The sequence below is a fragment of the Neoarius graeffei genome, chromosome 3 (genome assembly GCF_027579695.1).
Source record: "Neoarius graeffei isolate fNeoGra1 chromosome 3, fNeoGra1.pri, whole genome shotgun sequence".
Taxonomy (NCBI): domain Eukaryota; kingdom Metazoa; phylum Chordata; class Actinopteri; order Siluriformes; family Ariidae; genus Neoarius; species Neoarius graeffei.
In genome coordinates, this window is record NC_083571.1 from 12,310,025 (window position 1) to 12,332,593 (window position 22,569).

The window sequence follows — 22,569 nt, forward strand, 5'->3', positions numbered from 1 at the left end:
GGCAGCTATTTACACTGGATCCGGTGTAAATAGCTGCCAGATCATAATTACAGTAAACTAGTAAATACAGTTTTCTGCATCTCGCTCCTTTTTCTTTTATGTTTGTCGCCTTCCTCGCATTCAAACCGATTCGAGCCGAAGTCCACTACATGTCCAAAATGGCGGTCGCGTTTACAAAGGTCACGTGACTGAAAAGGGTCTTGTTTCATGATTAACAACCACCACCACACCCCACCCCACCCCACCCCGCTTTTTTTGACAAATTGCACCCTGACTACATGCTTTGCTGTACAATTAAATTAGGCTAAGACATAATGCTGACTCGTTTTCAGAATAGTGGAAGTCATAATTTTTCTCCCCCCGTTTCTGCGCCCCTGGATGGACGCAGCGCCCTTAGCATTTGCCTATATTGCCTATGCCATGGGCCGGCTCTGCTGAAGACATCAAAAATATGAAATAACATCTGGAATTACGTGGTAACAAAAAAAAAAGTGTTAAAAAACAACTTATGTTTGATATTTTCGATGCTTCAGCATATCCAGCGTTGACCTTGATGACACTTTGCACACTATTGGCATTATCTTCACCATCTTCATGAGGTCGTCACCTGGAATGCTTTTCAATTCACAGGTCTGCCTCGTCAAAAGTTAATTAGTGGATGAGTTTCTTGCCGTCTTAATGCGTTTGAGATCAAACAGTAAATAATAAATAATAAAAATACCATATTAAATAGCCCATATTAAATATTCCACACCACAACTGCAGTAATCCATACATATTATGTCAAGAACCGCTCAACTAAGTAAAGAAAAACGACATCCATCATTACTTTAAGACATGAAGAAGTGTCTTTTAATTGATAACAATAAAGAAAAACATTGAATTAGAAAGTGTATCCAGAGTTTGGATTGGTGCTGGTACTGTAAATTTAAAAGAAAAATCGTATTTTGGTCACACAATCCGTTTCAAATTCAGATTCAACTTTTCAAAGCACTACATCTTGGGAAAAGAACTGAATTTTGTACAATTTAAATTCAGTTTGTCTTGAGTTATTGTCCTTTTAGAGTTACCCACACGAAGGGAACTCGTTTAGGAAAAGCAGAGGAAATTGCATTGGGCTGTAAACAGGTTATCAGCAAGTTTCTCACGTCTGCAAACAGACAGGACAATCTACGACTGAGATGCCAGTTCCTTGTCGGTGTTTTCTAACCGAGATAATGATCTGACCCATTGTTCCCGATAAACCAGAGGAGTCCTTCTCTCACTTGCAGATCAGCTATTTAAGCCTGGGAGTCTCAGGAAGCAGTTTCAGCACTGACGTCGCCTGAGTCATGTCTCCATGGATGATGTGGATGCTTCACCTTCTCCTTTACGCTCTGCTCTATAATCTTAGCTCTGTGTGCTGCCAGGTATGTCCAGAGAAATGTGTGTGTGAACCAGCAGCATCTGTGCAGTGTTTTAGGGTGCAGTCTGTACCCTCGGGCATCGCAGGAAGCGTGAGGAAACTCAACCTAGGATATAACCATATAAGGGAGATAAAGGTAATGTCACCTTGTCATTGGTTTTTATTGGTTACCAGTGGCTTTGTAATGGTATTTACAATATGGGATCAGTGTACAGAGTATAGTATTGGTTTACCAGATCGCCTGGAACTGATTTGGGGCATGGTAATGGTTTCCTAAAAGGTCATACGGAAAGGTTTGTCCTAATAGACTATAACTAAATCCTGAAATGTAGTCTTTCTGGAAATTGATATTACTGAACGTACTGTGCAAACCTTGGTTTTGTAGCATAAATGAAAAATATTTGTATGTTAGCATATTACATAAGAGACACTTTTAGTTTTCAAAGAAAAAAAAAACATTATGCAAAATTAAGAAGCAAGTGTGACCAAGCGTCCAGAAGAACTGTGGCTGGTTCTGTAAGACGCTCAGTAAAACCTACAGCTCATTTCCTTTCAGAGGTGGACAGTAACGAAGTGCATTTACTTGAGTACTGTACTTAAGTACACTTTTTGAGTATCTGTACTTTACTTGAGTATTTTTTTTTGTAAACTTATGACTTTAACTTCACTACATTTGAAAGACATCATACTTTTCACTCCACTACATTTCTATCAAGGTCCTCGTTACTATGAAGCGGCTTTGAACGTGGATGTTTTTTTCTTTTCATTTCTAAAACATGATTGGTTTTCTGGGGCGGCACGGTGGTGTAGTGATTAGCGCTGTCGCCTCACAGCAAGAAGGTCCGGGTTTGAGCCCCGTGGCCGGCGAGGGCCTTTCTGTGTGGAGTTTGCATGTTCTCCCCGTGTCCGCGTGGGTTTCCTCCGGGTGCTCCGGTTTCCCCCACAGTCCAAAGACATGCAGGTTAGGTTAACTGGTGACTCTAAATTGACCGTAGGTGTGAATGTGAGTGTGAATGGTTGTCTGTGTCTATGTGTCAGCCCTGTGATGACCTGGCGACTTGTCCAGGGTGTACCCCGCCTTTCGCCCGTAGTCAGCTGGGATAGGCTCCAGCTTGCCTGCGACCCTGTAGAAGGATAAAGCGGCTAGAGATAATGAGATGAGATGAGATTGGTTTTCTCAGTGTCACTTGCGAAAAAACCAATCGGTAATAACTAGGGTCAGGTCACGTCCATAGACTGTATAAAATCAAGTTCAGTGATTTCTCAGCAGCATTAATTGAACACAATCAATTGATGGCAGAATGGAAGGAGGCGGTTCTTCTGGGGAATGCACGCATCCATGGCCCATGAACCCATGTTTTAGTTTTCTGAAAGAATTAAAGATTCATTTCATTTTGAATGTTTGCTTTGTTTGCCTAAAACAAACCATATCATAGCCTATAAAAACTTGCCGTCCAACCTGCGGAAGCACATTGAGGTATGTAAATGTTTTATTCCAAGATAAATGCTAACAGCGCTCGGGGAGCAGTTAGGAGCCTCGCTCAAGGGCACCTCAGCCCAAGCCCATCCCATATTAACCTAACTGCATGTCTTTGAACTGTGGGGGAAACCGGAGCACCCGGAGGAAACCCACGCAGACACGGGGAGAACACGCAAACTCCAGCCGCTGGGCTTGAACCCAGAACCTTCCTGCTGTGAGGTGACCATGCTAACCACTTACACCACCGTGCCACCCAAACTATGTGTCCAAGTTAACACATAGCTAGTTAACTTGGACACTGTTAGTTAGCATGTAAAAACAGAATTACGCTAACATGAATAATGCTGACTTATCTGAAGTCCTTTCAGAAATATGTTTTAGCATAATCTTGCCAAATAAACAGAACGTAGAAATCTGTGATAAAAGGTGTTTATTCTACAGATTCTACAAGCTAGTCAGTAAATCCAGTCGGTTGCTTCAGAGGCATTAGGGTTTGTAAGAGTTGTGGCAATAATACGACAATGTTTTGACAAAAAAAATTACTTTTAATACTTAAGTATTCTTAAAAGCAAGTTCTTCAGTACTTTAACTTCAGTAAAAATTTGACTGGACAACTTTCAATTGTATCGGAGTAACATTTAACCAGTGGGATCTGTACTTTGACTTAAGTGATGAAGTTGGGTACTTCGTCCACCTCTGTTTCCTTTTAATACAACTGAACAAATTGTACCTGAGACTACTATTTTTTTTAAAGCGAAGAATCCTCATACCAAATATCAACTTTGCTTCATTGATTACCCTTATCAAAAAGAAGTATACTTCATTTCATTAAGTATACTTAAGTAAAGTATATTTCCTTAAGTATACTTTTGTGTACCATGTATACTAATATCAATGTACTTACAGTATACTTGTAAGTAAACTAATCTAATACTTCTTGGGACTAAATTAGCCCACTTTTAGTTTATAATAAGTATACTTTAAGTCTAAGAGAAGTAAACTCTGAGTATACAACTAGTATTTTTTATTTTGTACTGCAAGTATACCACAAGTAAACTGGTATATTAATAGTTTGCTAGTTCTATACTTGTAGTCCACTCTTTAGTTTACAAAAGCATACTTCATAGTATACTGGAAATATACTATTAGTTACTGATTATATACATCTAGTCCACTTTTTAGTTTTGAAGTATACTGCAATTACCCTTCTAGGTATACTATTAGTTTTCGAGCCCTAACCCTTACCTCATGCACACTACCAGTAGACAACTTAATTGTTTTGTACCTTAAGTTACAATGAAGTTATAAAGGTAAGAATTCACAAAATAACAACAGATACTCAGGATTAAGAACATATTCATTTTCTTTAAAAATCAAAAATTGAACCAATATTGTATTAAATGCCAAAGTATAAAAACATGGCAATGACAACTGAAATTGACATCCAAGCTCTAAAGAAAAACAAACAAACAAACAAACAAACAAACAAATAAATAAATAAATAAATAAATAAATAAAATTTAATTATCCCACTCAGGAGAGAAAAACAACCAAACAATAACACAAGGCAGAAATATTTTAATACTTTATTACACTTTTGTTAAGTATATCTTGATCAAAAGTTTAAGTATAAGTTTAATATACTTAACTCTAACTAATACTAACTCATATTTTCCTCGAACTATAAAATTATGGAACAGTCTCCCTAGTTATATAAAGCAGTCTACGTCAGTTCCTGAGTTCAAAAAACTACTTCGTAGCCATTATAATTCAAGATTGTACTCATACCGGGCACCATGACCTATATTTATTTAACTTGGATATTTTTGTTACTTAGTTAATTGATAATTATTTTATATTTATTGTTTGTCTTGTTTTTAATCTTCTAAATATGTTTTGTAATGTTTTGTATTTTGTTAAGGGGTTGAATGTTAATTGGGGCTTTGCCCTGTATTCTTCTCCTGCCACTTTTGTAACTCAGCTTCTTGAAGTCTATCATCACATCTTAGACTTACTAGCTGGGGGACAGGAGGTTGATGTTTTACATCTAGACTTATCCAAGGCATTTGATAAAGTCCCTCATTACCTCCTGTTGTCCAAGCTTAGTTGTTATGGTGTCTCTCGGTCGCTTTTAAAGTGGTTTGAAAGCTACTTGACGGACAGGCATCAACGGGTTGTTCTTGACGGCACATTTTCGGAGTGGTTGCCCGTCACTTCTGGAGTCCCTCAGGGATCCATCTTGGGTCCATTACTGTTTTTGATATATGTTAACGATATCCCAAGGTATCTTGAGTACGGGTCGAGCCTCGCCCTCTTTGCAGATGATAGCAAGCTTTATTGCCCTATTGAATCTGCAAGTTCCGGCGTATCTTTACAGAGCGACTTGAACTGTCTCCATGACTGGAGTATGGATTATGAATGTTGTATGGAATGTTAATTGGGGCTTTGCCCTGTATTCTTCTCCTGCCACTTTTGTTATTTATGCATTTATTGTGGCAAACCTCAATAAAAGAAAATACTTAGACTTTTCTATATACTTTTCAGTATAAGCCAAGTATACTGATGTATAACTTAAGTATACTTGGCTTATAAGTATATCTCTGATAAGTAACTAAAAAGTAAACTGAAAGCATACGCTCTTTTTAGTTTAAAAGAAGTATACGAGAAGCACACTTGAATAAACTTTTTTGTAAGGGGACTGTTTACTGCGCCTCTTCTTTACAGTGTTTTCTTCATATAGAAACATTAAATTTCATCATTTTTGAAGGCACCGTTGCTCTACAGCATTTCTCTGCATTGCTTGTGCCCAAGACCTTTGCATAGTATTGGTTATTCAGATAGAACTTACGAATATTCAATTAAATTACGATTCTTAACAAACATTATTCACAAGTTCAAAACTTGGCACACATTTCTCAGTATAAACACAAAGCTCAGTGTCAGGGACCAAACAGGAGAGGAGATCAAATGCGCTCAAACCACAGTTTATTAATAACAGGGGAAAAGGGAGAATGTGTGTGGGTGAAGTCCAGTGGCAAGAGAACTGAGAGGCAGGGAGGGCTGGTGGTGACATCTGAGGTCTCCCATCCAAGTACTGACCAGGCCTGACCCTACCTAGCTTCTGAGATCTGATGGGATCAGGCGTTGTCAGAGAGGTGTGGCTGTAGGTTGACAGTACTTGGGTTTCAGGCAGTCTCCCAGCAAGCAGACCCTCAGCAGGCAGGGATTAGAGAGCAGGCTGGAACACAGAGTCACAAATCAGGTAGCAAGATAGGGGACAGAAATGCAGGGTCAGGTTACCAGGGCTGAAGAGTAGGGCTTCAGGCAGGGCTACTCACACCAGGCAGATGGAGAGGCAGGCGAGCAGCAGGGTTGAGCGAGCTGGAGATCAGGCGAAGGTACAGAAGAGGCAGGCAAGAGGCAGAGTTGACAGAACGGAAGGCAGATCAGGTTACCGGGGCTGGAGAGCAGACAGAACAGGATATTTTCAGGAGTCAGAGTAGTAGGAACACAGAGCAGGTTATCAGGCTGAGAGTTGCAGACGATCTGACACAGAAGCTTGGGAGGACTGCAGCTTAAATGCACACAGGGGGAAAGCAGGTGATCGGCAACAGCCAATGACAGTCACTGAAAGATAATAAGAGGAAGTGAGTGCGGGCGTGGCCGGTAATGCTGAGTGGAGATGTTACCTGAAGAGAGAAGCCCACAGGTAGGACCATGACACTCAGAGTCCAAAATTTGATGTACAAAATGCATTCCAACAACTGTTTTTTTAACCAAATCTTTTACCAAACCTTTTTTTTTTTAACGAATGCGTTCTTACATTACATTGGTCTTACAGTACATACACATACAGTACATTTGCAATGTATATTTAACAGTTATTCCATGAAATTGAGTCGTACATGAGCTGATAGCTGACGAGGCGCATAGCACCTCAACCTCTGGTATCAGGCTTGTAAAGATGAGATTGAGTGAAATAATTATTTTATTCTATCCACATTCACTGGATTTTGAGAAACAGAGCATTTTTATTTTTATTTTTTGCAAATTCGATAAATAAAAACTTTATACAAAACGTCTGACAAAATCATTTCTGCTTAGAATGTAAACAAACCGGCGAAACGACAAGAGCAATTTGTGAAAAATGCGATAATCATAATTCTTGAAAAATAAAAAAACCCGATATGTTCTTACCATCAAATACTTTTATTTCATATTTTATTGTGGGTTTTTTTTAGCTTTGTTTTCGAGTCGAGTTTTTATTTTGTCCTCGGTTGGTTCAGCAACATGCTCCGCCATTTTTTTCTCTACTCATGGTATATGAGCTGATAGTGTAGTCGTAGAGTAGCCAATCAGGGTGTGCGATTGCTCATATCCAGTGAATGTGGATAGAATAACAGTTGATATAGTAAATATTTTTTTCGCATTAGTTTGTTTTGTATTGTGTAGTGCTATTTGGTTGATAGTGAACTCAGATGCTTTAGTTTTGCAATTACAAGCAGAATAGCTCATTGTACTATCTAATCTAATCTAATCTAGCTATACAGATAATATACGTTCTAAACAGATACAAATACAGATCTGAATAGGACGTGCAGTACGCAGATTATTTTCTTCCATATGTTTGCCAGAGATGTTCCTTTGGCATCTGATTGAGACGGGAGGAGTGCATCAGGACTGGGATACCAAGCGAGTCGGATGCTTTTTACTTTCATACAAGCATGAGCGAGTGGTCATATATAAATCTCAAATAAAGACCACTCTCATAAACAGCCTTAATCTTTAGTAATTGTCTGGTCAGGGTTATGGTGGCTAAAATTTGGCTGCTAATTTTATTTTTATATTTTGGAGGAAAATATAAAAGAACCAACAAAATTCGATTGAAAATATCATGGGTAGGTACAAACAAAAGTCATAATTGGGTGAGCTGTGTACATCTCTCGAGTGATGTTAGGTTTATAATTCACAGATCACGCTGGTATTTTATTCCAGTGTTTTCCAGTGTTATAGTCATAGGATTAGTATTTTAAAACTTTAAATCCATTTACAAATACAGATATTTGGAGACCTGAACAGAGAAACAGTCGATAGAGATGGTGACATTGTGTCGATGCTTAATCCATCTCTGCACTCTCAGAAAATAAAGTACGTTATTGTACCTTTAAGGGTATAACGGCTTGTCACTGGATCAGTACCCTCTAAGGTACTAGCAATGACAGGCCATTTTTAAATCTAGTTGTGATCAAGGAGTGTAGCATATCAAAAGAAAGAGTATGAAGTTCTGAATTCAAAACTGGTTTTATTTCCCCCTTAGGTTAAATAGAACAGAAGTTACAGCTGTTTGAAACTTTACATTTTTTGAAATTTTAATTTTTTCCCGTCAGCTTTATTTGGCCGCTTCCAGCAATATCTATCCATCTTGAGAAAGTAAAGTAAAGCACCTTCAGGAGCAATTCTTGTGCCCAAAACATCTATCAATTGCTCAGAGTTTAAAAATAACCTTTTGCTCCGGTATTTTTTTATTTATTTTGAAATTTAATTGCATTATTCGCATAGTGAGATGGTGTAAACTACTCAAATCAATTTCAACAACTGAGCAATGCCATGACCAGGACTGTTGATTGTAGGTATTTTGCTGGCCATCATACCGAATCATTTAAACCCAACTAAAGATCATTAAGGATGATAACAAACTACACTACCGTTCAAAAGTTTGGGGTCACTTTGAAATGTCCTTATTTTTGAAAGAAAAGCACTGTTCTTTTCAATGAAGATCACTTTAAACTAATCAGAAATACACTCTATACATTGCTAATGTGGTAAATGACTATTCTAGCTGCAAATGTCTGGTTTTTGGTGCAATATCTCCATAGGTGTATAGAGGCCCATTTCCAGCAACTCTCACTCCAGTGTTCTAATGGTACAATGTGTTTGCTCATTGCCTCAGAAGGCTAATGGATGATTAGAAAACCCTTGTACAATCATGTTAGCACAGCTGAAAACAGTTTAGCCCTTTAGAGAAGCTATAAAACTGACCTTCCTTTGAGCAGATTGAGGCCAAGTTTACATTAGACCGTATCTGTCTCGTTTTCTTCGCGGATGCACTGTCCGTTTACATTAAAACGCCGGGAAACGGGAATCCGCCAGGGTCCACGTATTCAATCCAGATCGTGTCTGGTCCGGTGCTGTGTAAACATTGAGAATACGCGGATACACTGTGCTGAGCTCTAGCTGGCGTCGTCATTGGACAACGTCACTGTGACATCCACCTTCCTGATTCGCTGGCGTTGGTCATGTGACGCGACTGCTGAAAAACAGCGCGGACTTCCGCCTTGTATCACCTTTCATTAAAGAGTATAAAAGTATGAAAATACTGCAAATACTGATGCAAATACTGCCCATTGTGTAGTTATGATTGTCTTTAGGCTTGCCATCCTTCCACTTGCAAGTGGTAAGTGACGCGCATGCCCAACATGCACTGAGATCACACACACAGCGGCTCAGTCCCGAATCACTGCTCGTGCACTTCACTCTCGCGCTCTGTGAGCTGCGCAGGGCCGGAGTGCGCACCCTTCAGAGGGCACTCGCTGTTCAGGGCGGAGTGATTTGGAGCGCAGGATGCCTGCGGAGCCGAGCGTATCCGTGTATTGGCGTTGCTGTGTGCACGGGAATCGTGTATTGGTGTTGCTGTGTGCACACTAATCGTTTTAAAAACGTTAATCTGATGATCCGCTGATACGGTCTAATGTAAACCCCACCTGAGTTTCTGGAGCATCACATTTGTGAGGTCGATTAAATGCTCAAAATGGCCAGAAAAATGTCTTGACTATATTTTCTATTCATTTTACAACTTATGGTGGTAAATAAAAGTGTGACTTTTCATGGAAAACACAAAATTGTCTGGGTGACTCCAAACTTTTGAACGGTAGTGTACATAGATTCCTTTTAAAGTATTAAAGTATGAAATCTGTCCTCTCTGACTGTATTCTCTTCTCTACAACTCACCTAACTGGCATACAAACACCCCTTATTGCATGTGATGGCACAGCAAGGCAAAAGGTGGCAGCACCGTTCCACATGTTACTTTTCAGAGGATGGCACTCAAAAGCGTTATGTAGTACATGTTTCTAATCAAATGCAACTTCTTCAAAACAATATGATTAACATCTCTAAGCCTTCTCTTTTTTTTCTCTATCCTCCAGAATCCAATATTTTTATTGTTTTACATAGAAGGATACACATCTATTGACCATGACTAGAACTTCCGCTGTCTCTGGCCGGCTTCCAGTTTGACCAAAATTACCACGAAAAGGCCCACCAGGGGTCATGATTGTTCTCGACCTCTGGTATCAACTTCGGCCAGTGTCAACCAGTAGAAAGCAAGCTAGAGTCTAACGTCACGGGGTGGCACATCATTGGCTTTCGACCAAAATCCAACATGGCCACGCCCAGCGGTTTCACTGTCAACATTCAGAGAAAAGATTGCCGTGTCAAAAGTAATCAGTATCGTGCAAATCTGAGTGCATATTCTGAAAATTCAGATTTTTTCCTATAAAATACCTAACTCTTGTGAAGCTGAACACACTTTTTATGTTGGTACGCGGCAATCTAAAATTTGCAATTTACTATGTAAATGGATAGGCGCGTCCTGCATGGCAAGCATTGCTGGCATTGCTACTTATATGTACCCTTGATATGCCGCTTGGGAACGTATATGTAGCTTTTTGGCCCTAAAAAGGTACACATAGTTACCTTGAGGTCCAATAATGAGCCCTAGGGGGTACATTAGTGTAGGTTGTACCTTGGGGGACAGAAATGGACTCCTACTCTACTCCTATTTCTAACAGTGTGGTGATCTTACTTTGAGCTCATCTGGCTGAGTTTTTTTTTTTTTTTACAGTTGAGACAGGATATAAGTAAGTACTGTAGTTGTGGGCTAAAAGATTTGCTCAAGAGCCCAATAGTGGCAGCTTGGTTGTTGAGCTCCAAGTATAAGCCCGATGCTTATGAAACTAGAGGGGCACTCGGTACATTCTCAGAAAATGAAGTACATTATTGTACCTTTAGGGGTACAATGGCTTGTCACTGGGGCAGTACTCTCTAAAGTACTTGTTTGTACCTTTTATATACTGCTTGGGAACATACTGTACATGTAGCTTTTTGGCCCTAAACAGGTACACATATTTACCTTGCGGCCCAAAAATGAGCCCTTGGGGTTCATTAGTATAGGTTGTACCTTGGAAGACAGAAATGGACTCCTACTGTTCCCCTGTTTCTGACAATGTAGAGTGCATACAGTACCTCTGCCAAGCCACATATTAGAATATCCAGATGTTTACTATGTTTACATTCATATCCGGATTTGCATCAAAATCTAATCAACTGTTCCTTGGCCCATGGCTCATCTTTCCTCCAAATTTCACCAAAATCCGTTCACAATTTTTGGGGTTACATTGGGAAAAGTAAAAAAAAATCCTCAGTCCACATACATATCTGGATCCTGGATCCGCATACATGTCCAGATTTGCATCAAAATCTAATCAACTGTTCCTTGGCCCATGGCTCACCTTTCCTCCAAATTTCATCAAAATCCATTCACTACTTTTTGAGTCACATTGGGAACAGACAAACAAACAGAGGCGAAAACATAACCTGCTTCAACAAAGTTGGTGGAGGTAAAAACACTGCCACAGATCTGTGCATGCCAAGTGATATAACTTCCAAAACTTTACACCTCTTTATTTTGGGTGATTAAATGAAAAGATCAATAAATTAGGAGGAAAAGGATTTTCCTCCTTTTCCTCAGGATGCAAAATCCAATGGGATTTTGCAGACCATTTTGAATGGGAAGCAAATCAGCGTGTGTCCCATGGAAGTATGTTTGTAATGTGTTAGTTGGGTTAGATCTTCAGTTCCCAAACTTTATAAAGACCTCCATAACTGTAAAATAAATCTCTTAAGGATCCCTTAAAGGTTTTGTGAACCCTACAACAGAGGTGTTCATCAAAGAGGAGAATCTAAAACTTAATGACCAAAAGGACACTTGGGAAACCCATAGTTTCTCTGAGAAAATTTAGAAGAAGGTTTATTCATTTTGTTCCTTTATGATGTTATGTACGGTAAACCCTACCCAGAGAGGGTTCCCAGAGAGGGTTCCCAAAGAGGGTTCCCAGAGCGGGTTCCAAAAGGAAGTTGCAAAAACATAATCCTCCAATCAACCCATAAAGAACCCCTGAAGAACCCTTTCTTGCCCTAAGAGTTTGTTTCAGGTGTCTTCTTAAAAACCTGTGCATTTTTTCAAAAAGTGCAGTTTGTAACACTGAAAAATTTTTCTTCCTCCGTTCGAATCCTGTCATTTTAAGGCTACAGTTAATAACTTATACAAATCAAGAAGGGTTCATCCTTCTGAAACTCTATAACAAGGAGAACCCATTTAGAAAACTAGAACCATTATCCATCTAAGAAATCTTTCAGGAACCACTTTTAAGATTGTACCTTCATTGCAAGACATATGATTAGCAACATTGCCATGTGATAGATCTTGCTAGTTTCTTGAGCTTTGTCTGTCTCAATTTGTTCTCTATTCATAATAAAGTGTATTGTTATACATACAGGACACTTTTTCGATGGAATAAAAACATGCATTTTATTCCCTTCTAGGGGGTTTATTTATTTGGTTTGTTAGCCTATCGCTTATCCTACGTGTATTATGTAAGACAGCATGACGTCACACGTCAGAGACGAAAAACTTCCACACTAGCGAACGACTGTGACAATTTGTAAACAAATATGACCACCAGGTTTGCTTCATTAAATACGGAAGATTTTGAGAGAATTTTGAAAGAGAAAGACATGTTGAACACCTGAAAGGAATGTGTATGTACAACCCCGATTCCAAAAAAGTTGGGACAAAGTACAAATTGTAAATAAAAACGGAATGCAATGATGTGGAAGTTTCAAAATTCCATATTTATTCAGAATAAAACATAGATGACATATCAAATGTTTAAACTGAGAAAATGTATCATTTAAAGAGAAAAATTAGGAGATTTTAAATTTCTTGACAACAACACATCTCAAAAAAGTTGGGACAAGGCCATGTTTACCACTGTGAGACATCCCCTTTTCTCTTTACAACAGTCTGTAAACGTCTGGGGACTGAGGAGACAAGTTGCTCAAGTTTAGGGATAGGAATGTTAACCCATTCTTGTCTAATGTAGGATTCTAGTTGCTCAACTGTCTTAGGTCTTTTTTGTCGTATCTTCCGTTTTATGATGCGCCAAATGTTTTCTATGGGTGAAAGATCTGGACTGCAGGCTGGCCAGTTCAGTACCCGGACCCTTCTTCTACGCAGCCATGATGCTGTAATTGATGCAGTATGTGGTTTGGCATTGTCATGTTGGAAAATGCAAGGTCTTCCCTGAAAGAGGTGTCGTCTGGATGGGAGCATATGTTGCTCTAGAACCTGGATATACCTTTCAGCATTGATGGTGTCTTTCCAGATGTGTAAGCTGCCCATGCCACACGCACTAATGCAACCCCATACCATCAGAGATGCAGGCTTCTGAACTGAGCGCTGATAACAACTTGGGTCGTCCTTCTCCTCTTTAGTCCGAATGACACGGCGTCCCTGATTTCCATAAAGAACTTCAAATTTTGATTTGTCCGACCACAGAACAGTTTTCCACTTTGCCACAGTCCATTTTAAATGAGCCTTGGCCCAGAGAAGACGTCTGCGCTTCTGGATCATGTTTAGATACGGCTTCTTCTTTGAACTATAGAGTTTTAGCCGGCAACGGCGGATGGCACAGTGAATTGTGTTCACAGATAATGTTCTCTGGAAATATTCCTGAGCCCTTTTTGTGATTTTCAATACAGAAGCATGCCTGTATGTGATGCAGTGCCGTCTAAGGGCCCGAAGATCACGGGCACCCAGTATGGTTTTCCGGCCTTGACCCTTACGCACAGAGATTCTTCCAGGTTCTCTGAATCTTTTGATGATATTATGCACTGTAGATGATGATATGTTCAAACTCTTTGCAATTTTACACTGTCGAACTCCTTTCTGATATTGCTCCACTATTTGTCGGCGCAGAATTAGGGGGATTGGTGATCCTCTTCCCATCTTTACTTCTGAGAGCCGCTGCCACTCCAAGATGCTCTTTTTATACCCAGTCATGTTAATGACCTATTGCCAATTGACCTAATGAGTTGCAATTTGGTCCTCCAGCTGTTCCTTTTTTGTACCTTTAACTTTTCCAGCCTCTTATTGCCCCTGTCCCAACTTTTTTGAGATGTGTTGCTGTCATGAAATTTCAAATGAGCCAATATTTGGCATGAAATTTCAAAATGTCTCACTTTCGACATTTGATATGTTGTCTATGTTCTATTGTGAATACAATATCAGTTTTGAAATTTGTAAATTATTGCATTCTGTTTTTATTTACTATTTGTACTTTGTCCCAACTTTTTTGGAATCGGGGTTGTAGTATAATACTACTACTACTAATAATAATAATATTGGTTGGCTTTTTTCATGGTATATCAGATATATTCCATTTAGTGGCAGCACAGTGGTGTAATGGTTAGCGCTGTCGCCTCACAGCAAGAAGGTCCTGGGTTCGAGTCCAGTGGCCGACAAGGGCCTTTCTGTGTGGCGTTTACATGTTCTCCCTGTGTCTGCATGGGTTTCCTCTGGGTGCTCCGGTTTCCCCCACAGTCTAAAGACATGCAGGTTAGGCTAATTGGTGGCTCTAAATTGACTGTAGGTGTGAATGTGAGTGTGAATGGTTGTTTGTCTCTATGTGTCAGCCCTGCAATGACCTGGCAACTTGTCCAGGGTGTACCCTGCCTCTCGCCCATAGTCAGCTGGGATAGGCTCCAGCTTGCCTGTGACCCTGTACAGGATAAGTGGCTGCGGATAATGGATGGATTCCATTCAGCTACTCATCTTTGACTCGTTCAGTATCATGCTAGCTGAATGGAATATATCTGATATACCATGAAAAAAAGCCAGCCAATATTATTTAAATATTTGGGATGCAACATCAGATTTTGTGACATTGTCTCAATACACAGAGTGCACTATAAATCCAATGTATTACCCATCCATCCATTACCCGTAACCACTTATCCTGTGCAGGGTTGCAGGCAAGCTGGAGTCTATCCCAGCTGACTATGGGCGAGAGGCGGGGTACACCCTGGACAAGTCGCCAGGTCATCGCAAGGCTGACACACAGAGGTGTCAGCATGTGAGTGTGACAGAATGTGAGTGTCACGCTCACATTCACACCTACGGTCAATTTAGAGCCACCAGTTAACCTAACCTGCATGCCTTTGGACTGTGGGGGAAACTAGAGCACCCGGAGGAAACCCACGCGGACACAGGGAGAACATGCAAACTCCACACAGAAAGGCACCTGTTGGCCACTGAGCTCGAACCCAGAACTTTCTTGCTACGGCAACAGTGCTAACCACTACACCACCGTGCTGCCCCAATGTATTACCCGATGTACGCTACTTCCACCCTAACTAACACAATGAAAAGTGATTAAGTAATTTATAACATTTGATTATCTAACAGTAGGTCATGATTGTGTTTCTCGAGTGCTCACAAGTCACACTGTTGTCTGAATTCACTCTAATGCCCATATAGATACATACCACGGGCGATTGCTCTAAGACAACGAGGGAGGCTCAGCCTCCTCTAAAAATGACAAACATCGTGTAGGATGAATTGCACTAGGCTTATGTTATAGCCGACCTTATAACATTGCTATTTCAGATCCAGAATCATAGAAATATATGTGCTCAACCCAACTACAGTGCGAAATCATTCCGTTATAACTTTCCCCAGTTCACCTGTGTGTGTGAGTTTTTCCCCCTCGTGACAGCACGATGCAGCCCAGCCTCAGTGCACTTCAATGGCATTTGGGAGCTATGCACTTTCAATATCAAAATAGTTGACAGGTGGGGGTATCGTGGCTCAGGTGGATAAGGCGCCATACCATAAATCCGGGGACCCGGGTTCAATGACCCGAGGTCATTTCCCGATCCCTCCCCGTCTCTCTCTCCTGCTCATTTCCTGTCTCTAGACTGTCTTATAAAGGTGAAAAAAGCCCAGGAAAAAAAAATGCAAGACGGTTATTGGACAAATACTGCGAAAACGCCTGCCCACGGACTCCCAGCCTCAGTGGACTTCAATGGCATTTGGGAGCTATGCGCTTTTCAATCTCAAAATGCAAGACGATTATTGGACAAATACTGCGAAAACACCTGCCCACGGAGTCCCAGCCTCACAGTGGAAGGGACATGGCAAAGCTTTCCGCGAGGAGATTGGTGAAAGTGGCTGGGTGTTTTCTTTGATTGACAGCTCGTTTCAAATATAGACAGGCAGTGGTGAATTTCAGTTCAGTCCCATGCGGATTCGCAAGTGCTGTGGTGTATTGTAAGAGATCAGCTTACATTTCGATTTCATTCATTACATATGGTTTCTACCAGCTTTTTTAGTTTGTATATATTTTCATGGGGCGGCACGGTGGTGTAGTGGTTAGCGCTGTTGCCTCACAGCAAGAAGGTCCGGGTTCGAGCCCCGTGGCCGGCGAGGGCCTTTCTGTGTGGAGTTTGCATGTTCTCCCCGTGTCCGCGTGGGTTTCCTCCGGGTGCTCCGGTTTCCCCCACAGTCCAAAGACATGCAGGTTAGGTTAACTGGTGACTCTAAATTGACCGTAGGTGTGAATGTTAGTGTGAATGGTTGTCTGTGTCTATGTGTCAGCCCTGTGATGACCTGGCGACTTGTCCAGGGTGTACTGTACCCCGCCTTTCGCCCGTAGTCAGCTGGGATAGGCTCCAGCTTGCCTGCGACCCTGTAGAACAGGATAAAGCGACTAGAGATAATGAGATGAGATATATTTTCATTGTAAATAAAGTGTAAATATAGTGTTGTCAAGTTTGCTATCTTAGTTCCAGAAATTTCGTTTATTTGAGTGACTGTACTTGAACTTGCTAGTCAGCTAGCAAGAAAGCTGCGCATGGATGCCGAGCATTGCTGATTTAATTTTGGCGAAGCCATTTGCCAGTCTTCCTTTCGAGGAAAAAATTAAAATTAAAGAGCAGGGTAGACCAACGCCTCAAATTGACTTGGTGAAAAAGGTAGGGAATAATACGTGACCCACATCAACAACAGTAAATAGGCTACTTTAGTAACATGTCATGGATGGACCAAAAATATAGAATCTATTTAAAATGTTTATGCTGAGTATATTATATTGGAATATATATTTTTCTGGATATGAATTAAACACAGCTACAATTTGGAAAACATTTTTAAACAAAAACACAGCCGAGAACATTTCACACTACAAACCTGGATTAAAAGTGAAGGGTTATCAGAATTGTCAATAAAACATTTCTCAGTCAAAATAAATAAAATATAGGGAAAGTGTCATTGAATGAAATGTGTGGCACCCAGCTCTATGTTTGGCTCCCCAAGGTCAGTGCTTGTGCCTATTCCAGAACACTCTGCTGTTACTGCTGAGGTTACTGACAAAGTGCTGCTTTCAATAATGATCAATTTTTAAACAACATGCCACAATTTTAAAATATAAAATGTTAAAATATACCCCCCCCCCAATACCACCAGTAGGCTGTAGGCTAATGGGCCAAAAGAACCTGCTATTTCACAGTTTGTGACCCTGCCAACAATCAGCCAGATCAGAGGCAAGAGTATGGGCAAAATTGATGTGTTTTTTCTTTTTTCTTTTAAAATCTGGAAATATCGTAACCGACCAGCCTCCCCTGTTTGAAAGACTACCAGCCGCCACTGATACATACAGAGTTAACAGATAATGAACGTGTGAGAAGCTATTTCAGATCCGATGTTAGTTTTGAGTCTCTGTTTGCATTTTTTCTGGCCCTGAATTTGGGTCTGCCTCCAGCCGGAACAGTACTTAATTTTTCCTGAAAGGGAGTTCATGATGCAAAAGGGGAAGTCATGGCCTAATGGTTCAAGAAGCAGCTTTAGGACCAAAAGGTTGCTAGTTTGATTCCCTGGATCAGCAGGAATGGCTAAAGTGCCCTTGACACTTAACCCCAAGCTGCTCTGGGTACATTGTACGTCGTGCTCGATAAGAGCGTCTGCTAAATGCCTATAATGTAAAATGTAGTTTTAAGAGAAATGTGGTCAGTTGGAGGTAAGAGGAAGGTTTATAAGTGTTTTCAATTGCAAATTACAAACTCCTCCTTTAAAACTTGTTTTTTTCCCCTAGGGTAGAGAATTGTCTGGCTTGACAGGTCTTGAGGAAGTCATCCTGTCATCATGTGGAGTGGAGCAGGTCGACGCCAACACATTCAAAGCTCAGAAGCATTTAAAATCTTTGGATCTCCAGAAGAACAAGCTGCACCACATCCCTCGCGGCCTTCCCTCCAGCCTTGAGATCCTCCACATGGGGCACAACTGGATACAAACGCTGCAGGAGTCTGCTCTGCATGGCCTGAGGAGACTTCGTGTGCTAAATCTGCAGAATAACCTGATTACCACGGTGCGCTCAAGCACCCTCTCAGCACTGCTACAGCTGGAATCTCTCTATCTGGATGGTAATAAAATTGAGACTGTCCAGGGAATTCTCAGGCTGCCAGTGCTGAATTGGTTTAGTTTGTCAAATAATAAGATCTCATCACTCCCATCAGCTTTCTTTTCATCAGTGCAACTTCTAAAGACTTTAGACTTGTCCTCAAACCTTCTGACCAAAGTTCCTCACAACCTCCCACAAGCCCTGAGTCACCTGAACCTGGACAGAAATCAGATCAGATCATTAAAGAGCCGTGGTCTGGCCCAGCTGCGTGACCTTACGACTCTGTCTGCCTGCTATAACAAACTGGTGTCTGTAGACAGCAACCTTCGGCTGCCCAATCTCACTGTGTTGGAGTTGGCAGGGAACCAGCTGCGAATGCTGCCTAGCAGGCTGTCGACTAAACTTGAGAAGGTGGACTGTAGGCAGAACCAGATACAGGATGTGACCCATCAGCAGCTGTCTGGTCTGACGCACCTGAAACATCTCTTTCTGGAAAACAACACCATCCGACAGTTTGAACCAAACGCTCTGAGGGACTGTGTTCACCTCATCAACCTGGCTCTGGAGCAGAACCTCCTCTCCACCATCCCACATGGGTTAGTTCATTTCATTATCTGCACTGACCAAAAGTGAGAAGAAGCATATTTTAAATCACTTTTAAAGTATGTAAAATGGCTAAAGTGTTTTTTACAGCTCAGGTAGGAATCCAGAACCTTGAGGCAGTGTACCTAGATGCCACTAAATTGGGCTGCTGAAGGTTCAGTTTGGGATATTGTGCATACATTAGTTATGTCCAGTTTTGGGCAGCACAATGATGCAGTGGTTAGTATTGTTGCCTCACAGCAAGAAGGTTCTGGGTTCAAACCTGCTGGTTGACTGGAGCTTTTCTGTGTGGAGTTTGCATGTTCTCCTCATGCCTGCATGGGTTTCCTCTGGGTGCTCCAGTTTCCTCCCGCAATCCAAAGACATGTGGGTCAACTAGCTACTCTAACTTGCCCATATGCTGTCAGAAATAGGGGTATACAGTAGGAGTCCATTTCTGTCCCCCAAGGTACAGTCTACAGTAATGTACCCCCTAGGGCTCATTATAGAGTACATCACGTGTACCTTTTTAGGGACAAAAAGGTACATATGCGGTCCCAAGCAGTATATAAAGGGTACAAATAAGTACCTTAGAGGGTATTGATCCAGTGACAAGCCGTTGTAAAGGTAATGTACTTTATTTTTTGAGAGTGTAGGTGTGAATGTGAGTGTGGTTATCTTTGTGTTATCTCTACAGTAGATTGGCTACCTGTCCAGGATGACCCCTGCCTCTCACCAAATGTCAGTTGGGATGAAGCTTCCTCGTGACCCATAACAGGAAAAGTTGAGGGAATAAATACTGCAAATTTGGTTTAAACAGAATTCCTGTGAACCAAAGCTACATTTAAACCAAAAATGACTTCTTGTCAAAAGGTTACTAGTTTGATTTCCTGGACCAGCAGGAATGGCTGAATTGCCCTTGAGCAAGGCACCTAACCCTCAACTGCTCCCCAGGCTGCTCTGGGTTCGTTGTAGGTTGCTCTGGATAAGAGCGTCTGATAAATGGCATTAATGTAATATAATGTAATGTAATGCCATTTAGCTTGCCTACTGATGTAATAACCTGTGGCATAATATAGTTCCATATTTAAGGCAGTTCCTCCATATTATACATTTAAAATACCATTTTATAGTTTTTTTAATGGGGTTGATAGCTTGGTAATTTGTAGATGAGAGCAAAGGAAAGAGAAGGGACAGCATACATGTCATTCATTATTGGTTTAGTCATAGCAGATAGTGTGGTTATACATTATACAGTGTACAGGGGGGTATTCCAAGTACCATCCATGGTTTAGTGACAAACCTGGGTAAATTTACTCAAAGTAAGTGGTAACTCTCCTAACAGAAGAGCCCTATGGCTTCATTCTCCTATCAAAACAAAGCCATAAGACTCTTTGAACACAGATTGAGCACAGTACAGCTTATGATTACAGCAGCAGCTCTCAGGATCCAGGTAAGATTAAACACTGAACCAGGCATGACACTGGACATCTTTCCAGAATCCACCATCGATCACTGACTGTTCTGCTGACCTCTGTGCCCTCTATAGGCTCCCTGAATCACTAGTGCGCCTGGATCTGAAAGGTAACAGCATCGTCACGATTCAGGAGCACACCCTGAAGCCCCTCAAGCGCCTTCAAGTGCTGAATCTGCGCAACAACAAGCTCTCCTCGCTGCCTGCCATGAACCTGCTGCCCAGACTCAGGACTCTGTACCTGGAGGGAAACCTGTGGAACTGCACATGTGAGCTTCTCAAAGTCAAAAGAGCACTTCTTGCTCGAGATGTGTATATGAGCGCAGAATTCTGCACCGAACCTGTCCCTTCTTCACTGGACATTTGGCAAGCATACGTCATGGCCCAGGAGACGTGTGAAGAGCAGAACAGAGAGTTCTTACCAGAGAGCCACACAGTAAACACAGACAATGAGGAGTATGACGACTATGACTTTTAATATAAAGATGTGGGTTTCCCAAAAGCCTCTTAATGCTAAGAGCATCTTAACTAGGAGAGAGAGCATTCATTGTGCTGCTCGCTCTACCATTTAACGATGATCTTTGTGCTGCGATGCTTTTGGGAAACTCAGGCCAGTTTAGTAAAGATCAGAATTACAGTCTGCAGTTCATTTTTATACAGTATATAGATAAAATGATGTTTAGGGATTTTTAGTTCATTATTTTTTTCCTTCATTATGTATCAAAGTCTATGTAATCCATTTTAATGTGTTATTTGTTTAAATTCTAAAATCTCGAGTCCAGATTGACCAGCCGTCAGATTTCACCTACTACTAGATTGAACCACCAGAGGGCGCCACAGATCTCATTTTATTGACCGTAACGTTGTTTAAATCGTTTTCTCCTCATTATTCCACATTACATTACCCAATAAATCAGTTTGTACATTCTGATGTATACACGATTTGGTGTTCTTTTCTTTTGTTTTATTTTTTACTGGTCCTAATGTTACTTACTCATTTATTTATCATCCATTCTTATGGAAAAAATTAATTGTTGCTCTTTATATTAAAATATGAGGCTTTTGTGATATTATTTTTAAAATTACATTACATTATTACTTTAAACTATTATGTGACTATTAAATTCTCAGTGTTATGCATGAGAAAAATAAACACCTGTTGTTTGTATAAGCACGTTACTATTTTTTTTTGGGGGGGGGCGGATTATTATTATTATTATTATTATTATTATTATTAGTAGTAGTAGTAGTAGTAGTAGTAGTTGTTTTTGCTTATTTAAGCCCATATTAAACAAATAGTAGGTCTAAATGTATTTTAGATATATTCAAGACTATTATTATTATTATTGTTGTTGTTGTTGTTGTTGATTTAAGCTCATGTGAAATAAATAATAGATCTAAATATATTTTAAATATATTTATTATTATTATTATTATTGTTCTTAGACCATATTAAACAAATAGTAGATCTAAATATATTTTCGATATATTCAAGGCTTTTATTATTATTATTATTATTATTATTATTATTATTATTATTATTATTGTTGTTGTTAGACCATATTAAACAAATAGTAAATCTAAATATATTTTAATATATTTTAGATATATTCAAAGGTATTATTATTATTGTTGCTGCTGTTGATTTAAGCTCATATTAAATAAATAAGAGATCTAAATATATTTTAGATATATTCAAAGGTATTATTATTATTATTATTATTATTATTATTATTGTTGCTGTTGTTGTTAGACCATATTAAACAAATAGTAGCTCTAAATGTATTTTAGATATATTCAAGACTATTATTATTATTATTATTATTATTATTGCTGTTGTTGTTGTTGTTGTTGTTAGACCATATTAAACAAATAGTAGCTCTAAATATATTTTAGATACAGTCAAGGCTATATTATTATTATTATTATTATTATTGTTGTTGTTGTTGTTGTTAAGCTCATATGAAATAAATAATAGATCTAAATATATTTTTAATATATTCAAAGGTATTATTATTGTTGTTAGACCATATTAAACAAATAGTAGATCTAA

General features: G+C 40.0%; 1 protein-coding gene across 1 annotated transcript; it reads left to right on the forward strand.

Moving 5' to 3' along the window:
* The first annotated feature begins 1,331 nt into the window (after positions 1-1,331).
* LOC132882499 (nephrocan-like) lies at positions 1,332-21,214 on the forward strand. The gene is made up of 3 exons (XM_060915614.1): positions 1,332-1,409; positions 18,155-19,056; positions 20,592-21,214. The coding sequence occupies exons 1-3, from the start codon at positions 1,332-1,334 to the stop codon at positions 20,992-20,994; spliced, it is 1,383 nt and encodes a 460-aa protein (XP_060771597.1). The 3' UTR covers positions 20,995-21,214.
* Positions 21,215-22,569: the final 1,355 nt, after the last annotated feature.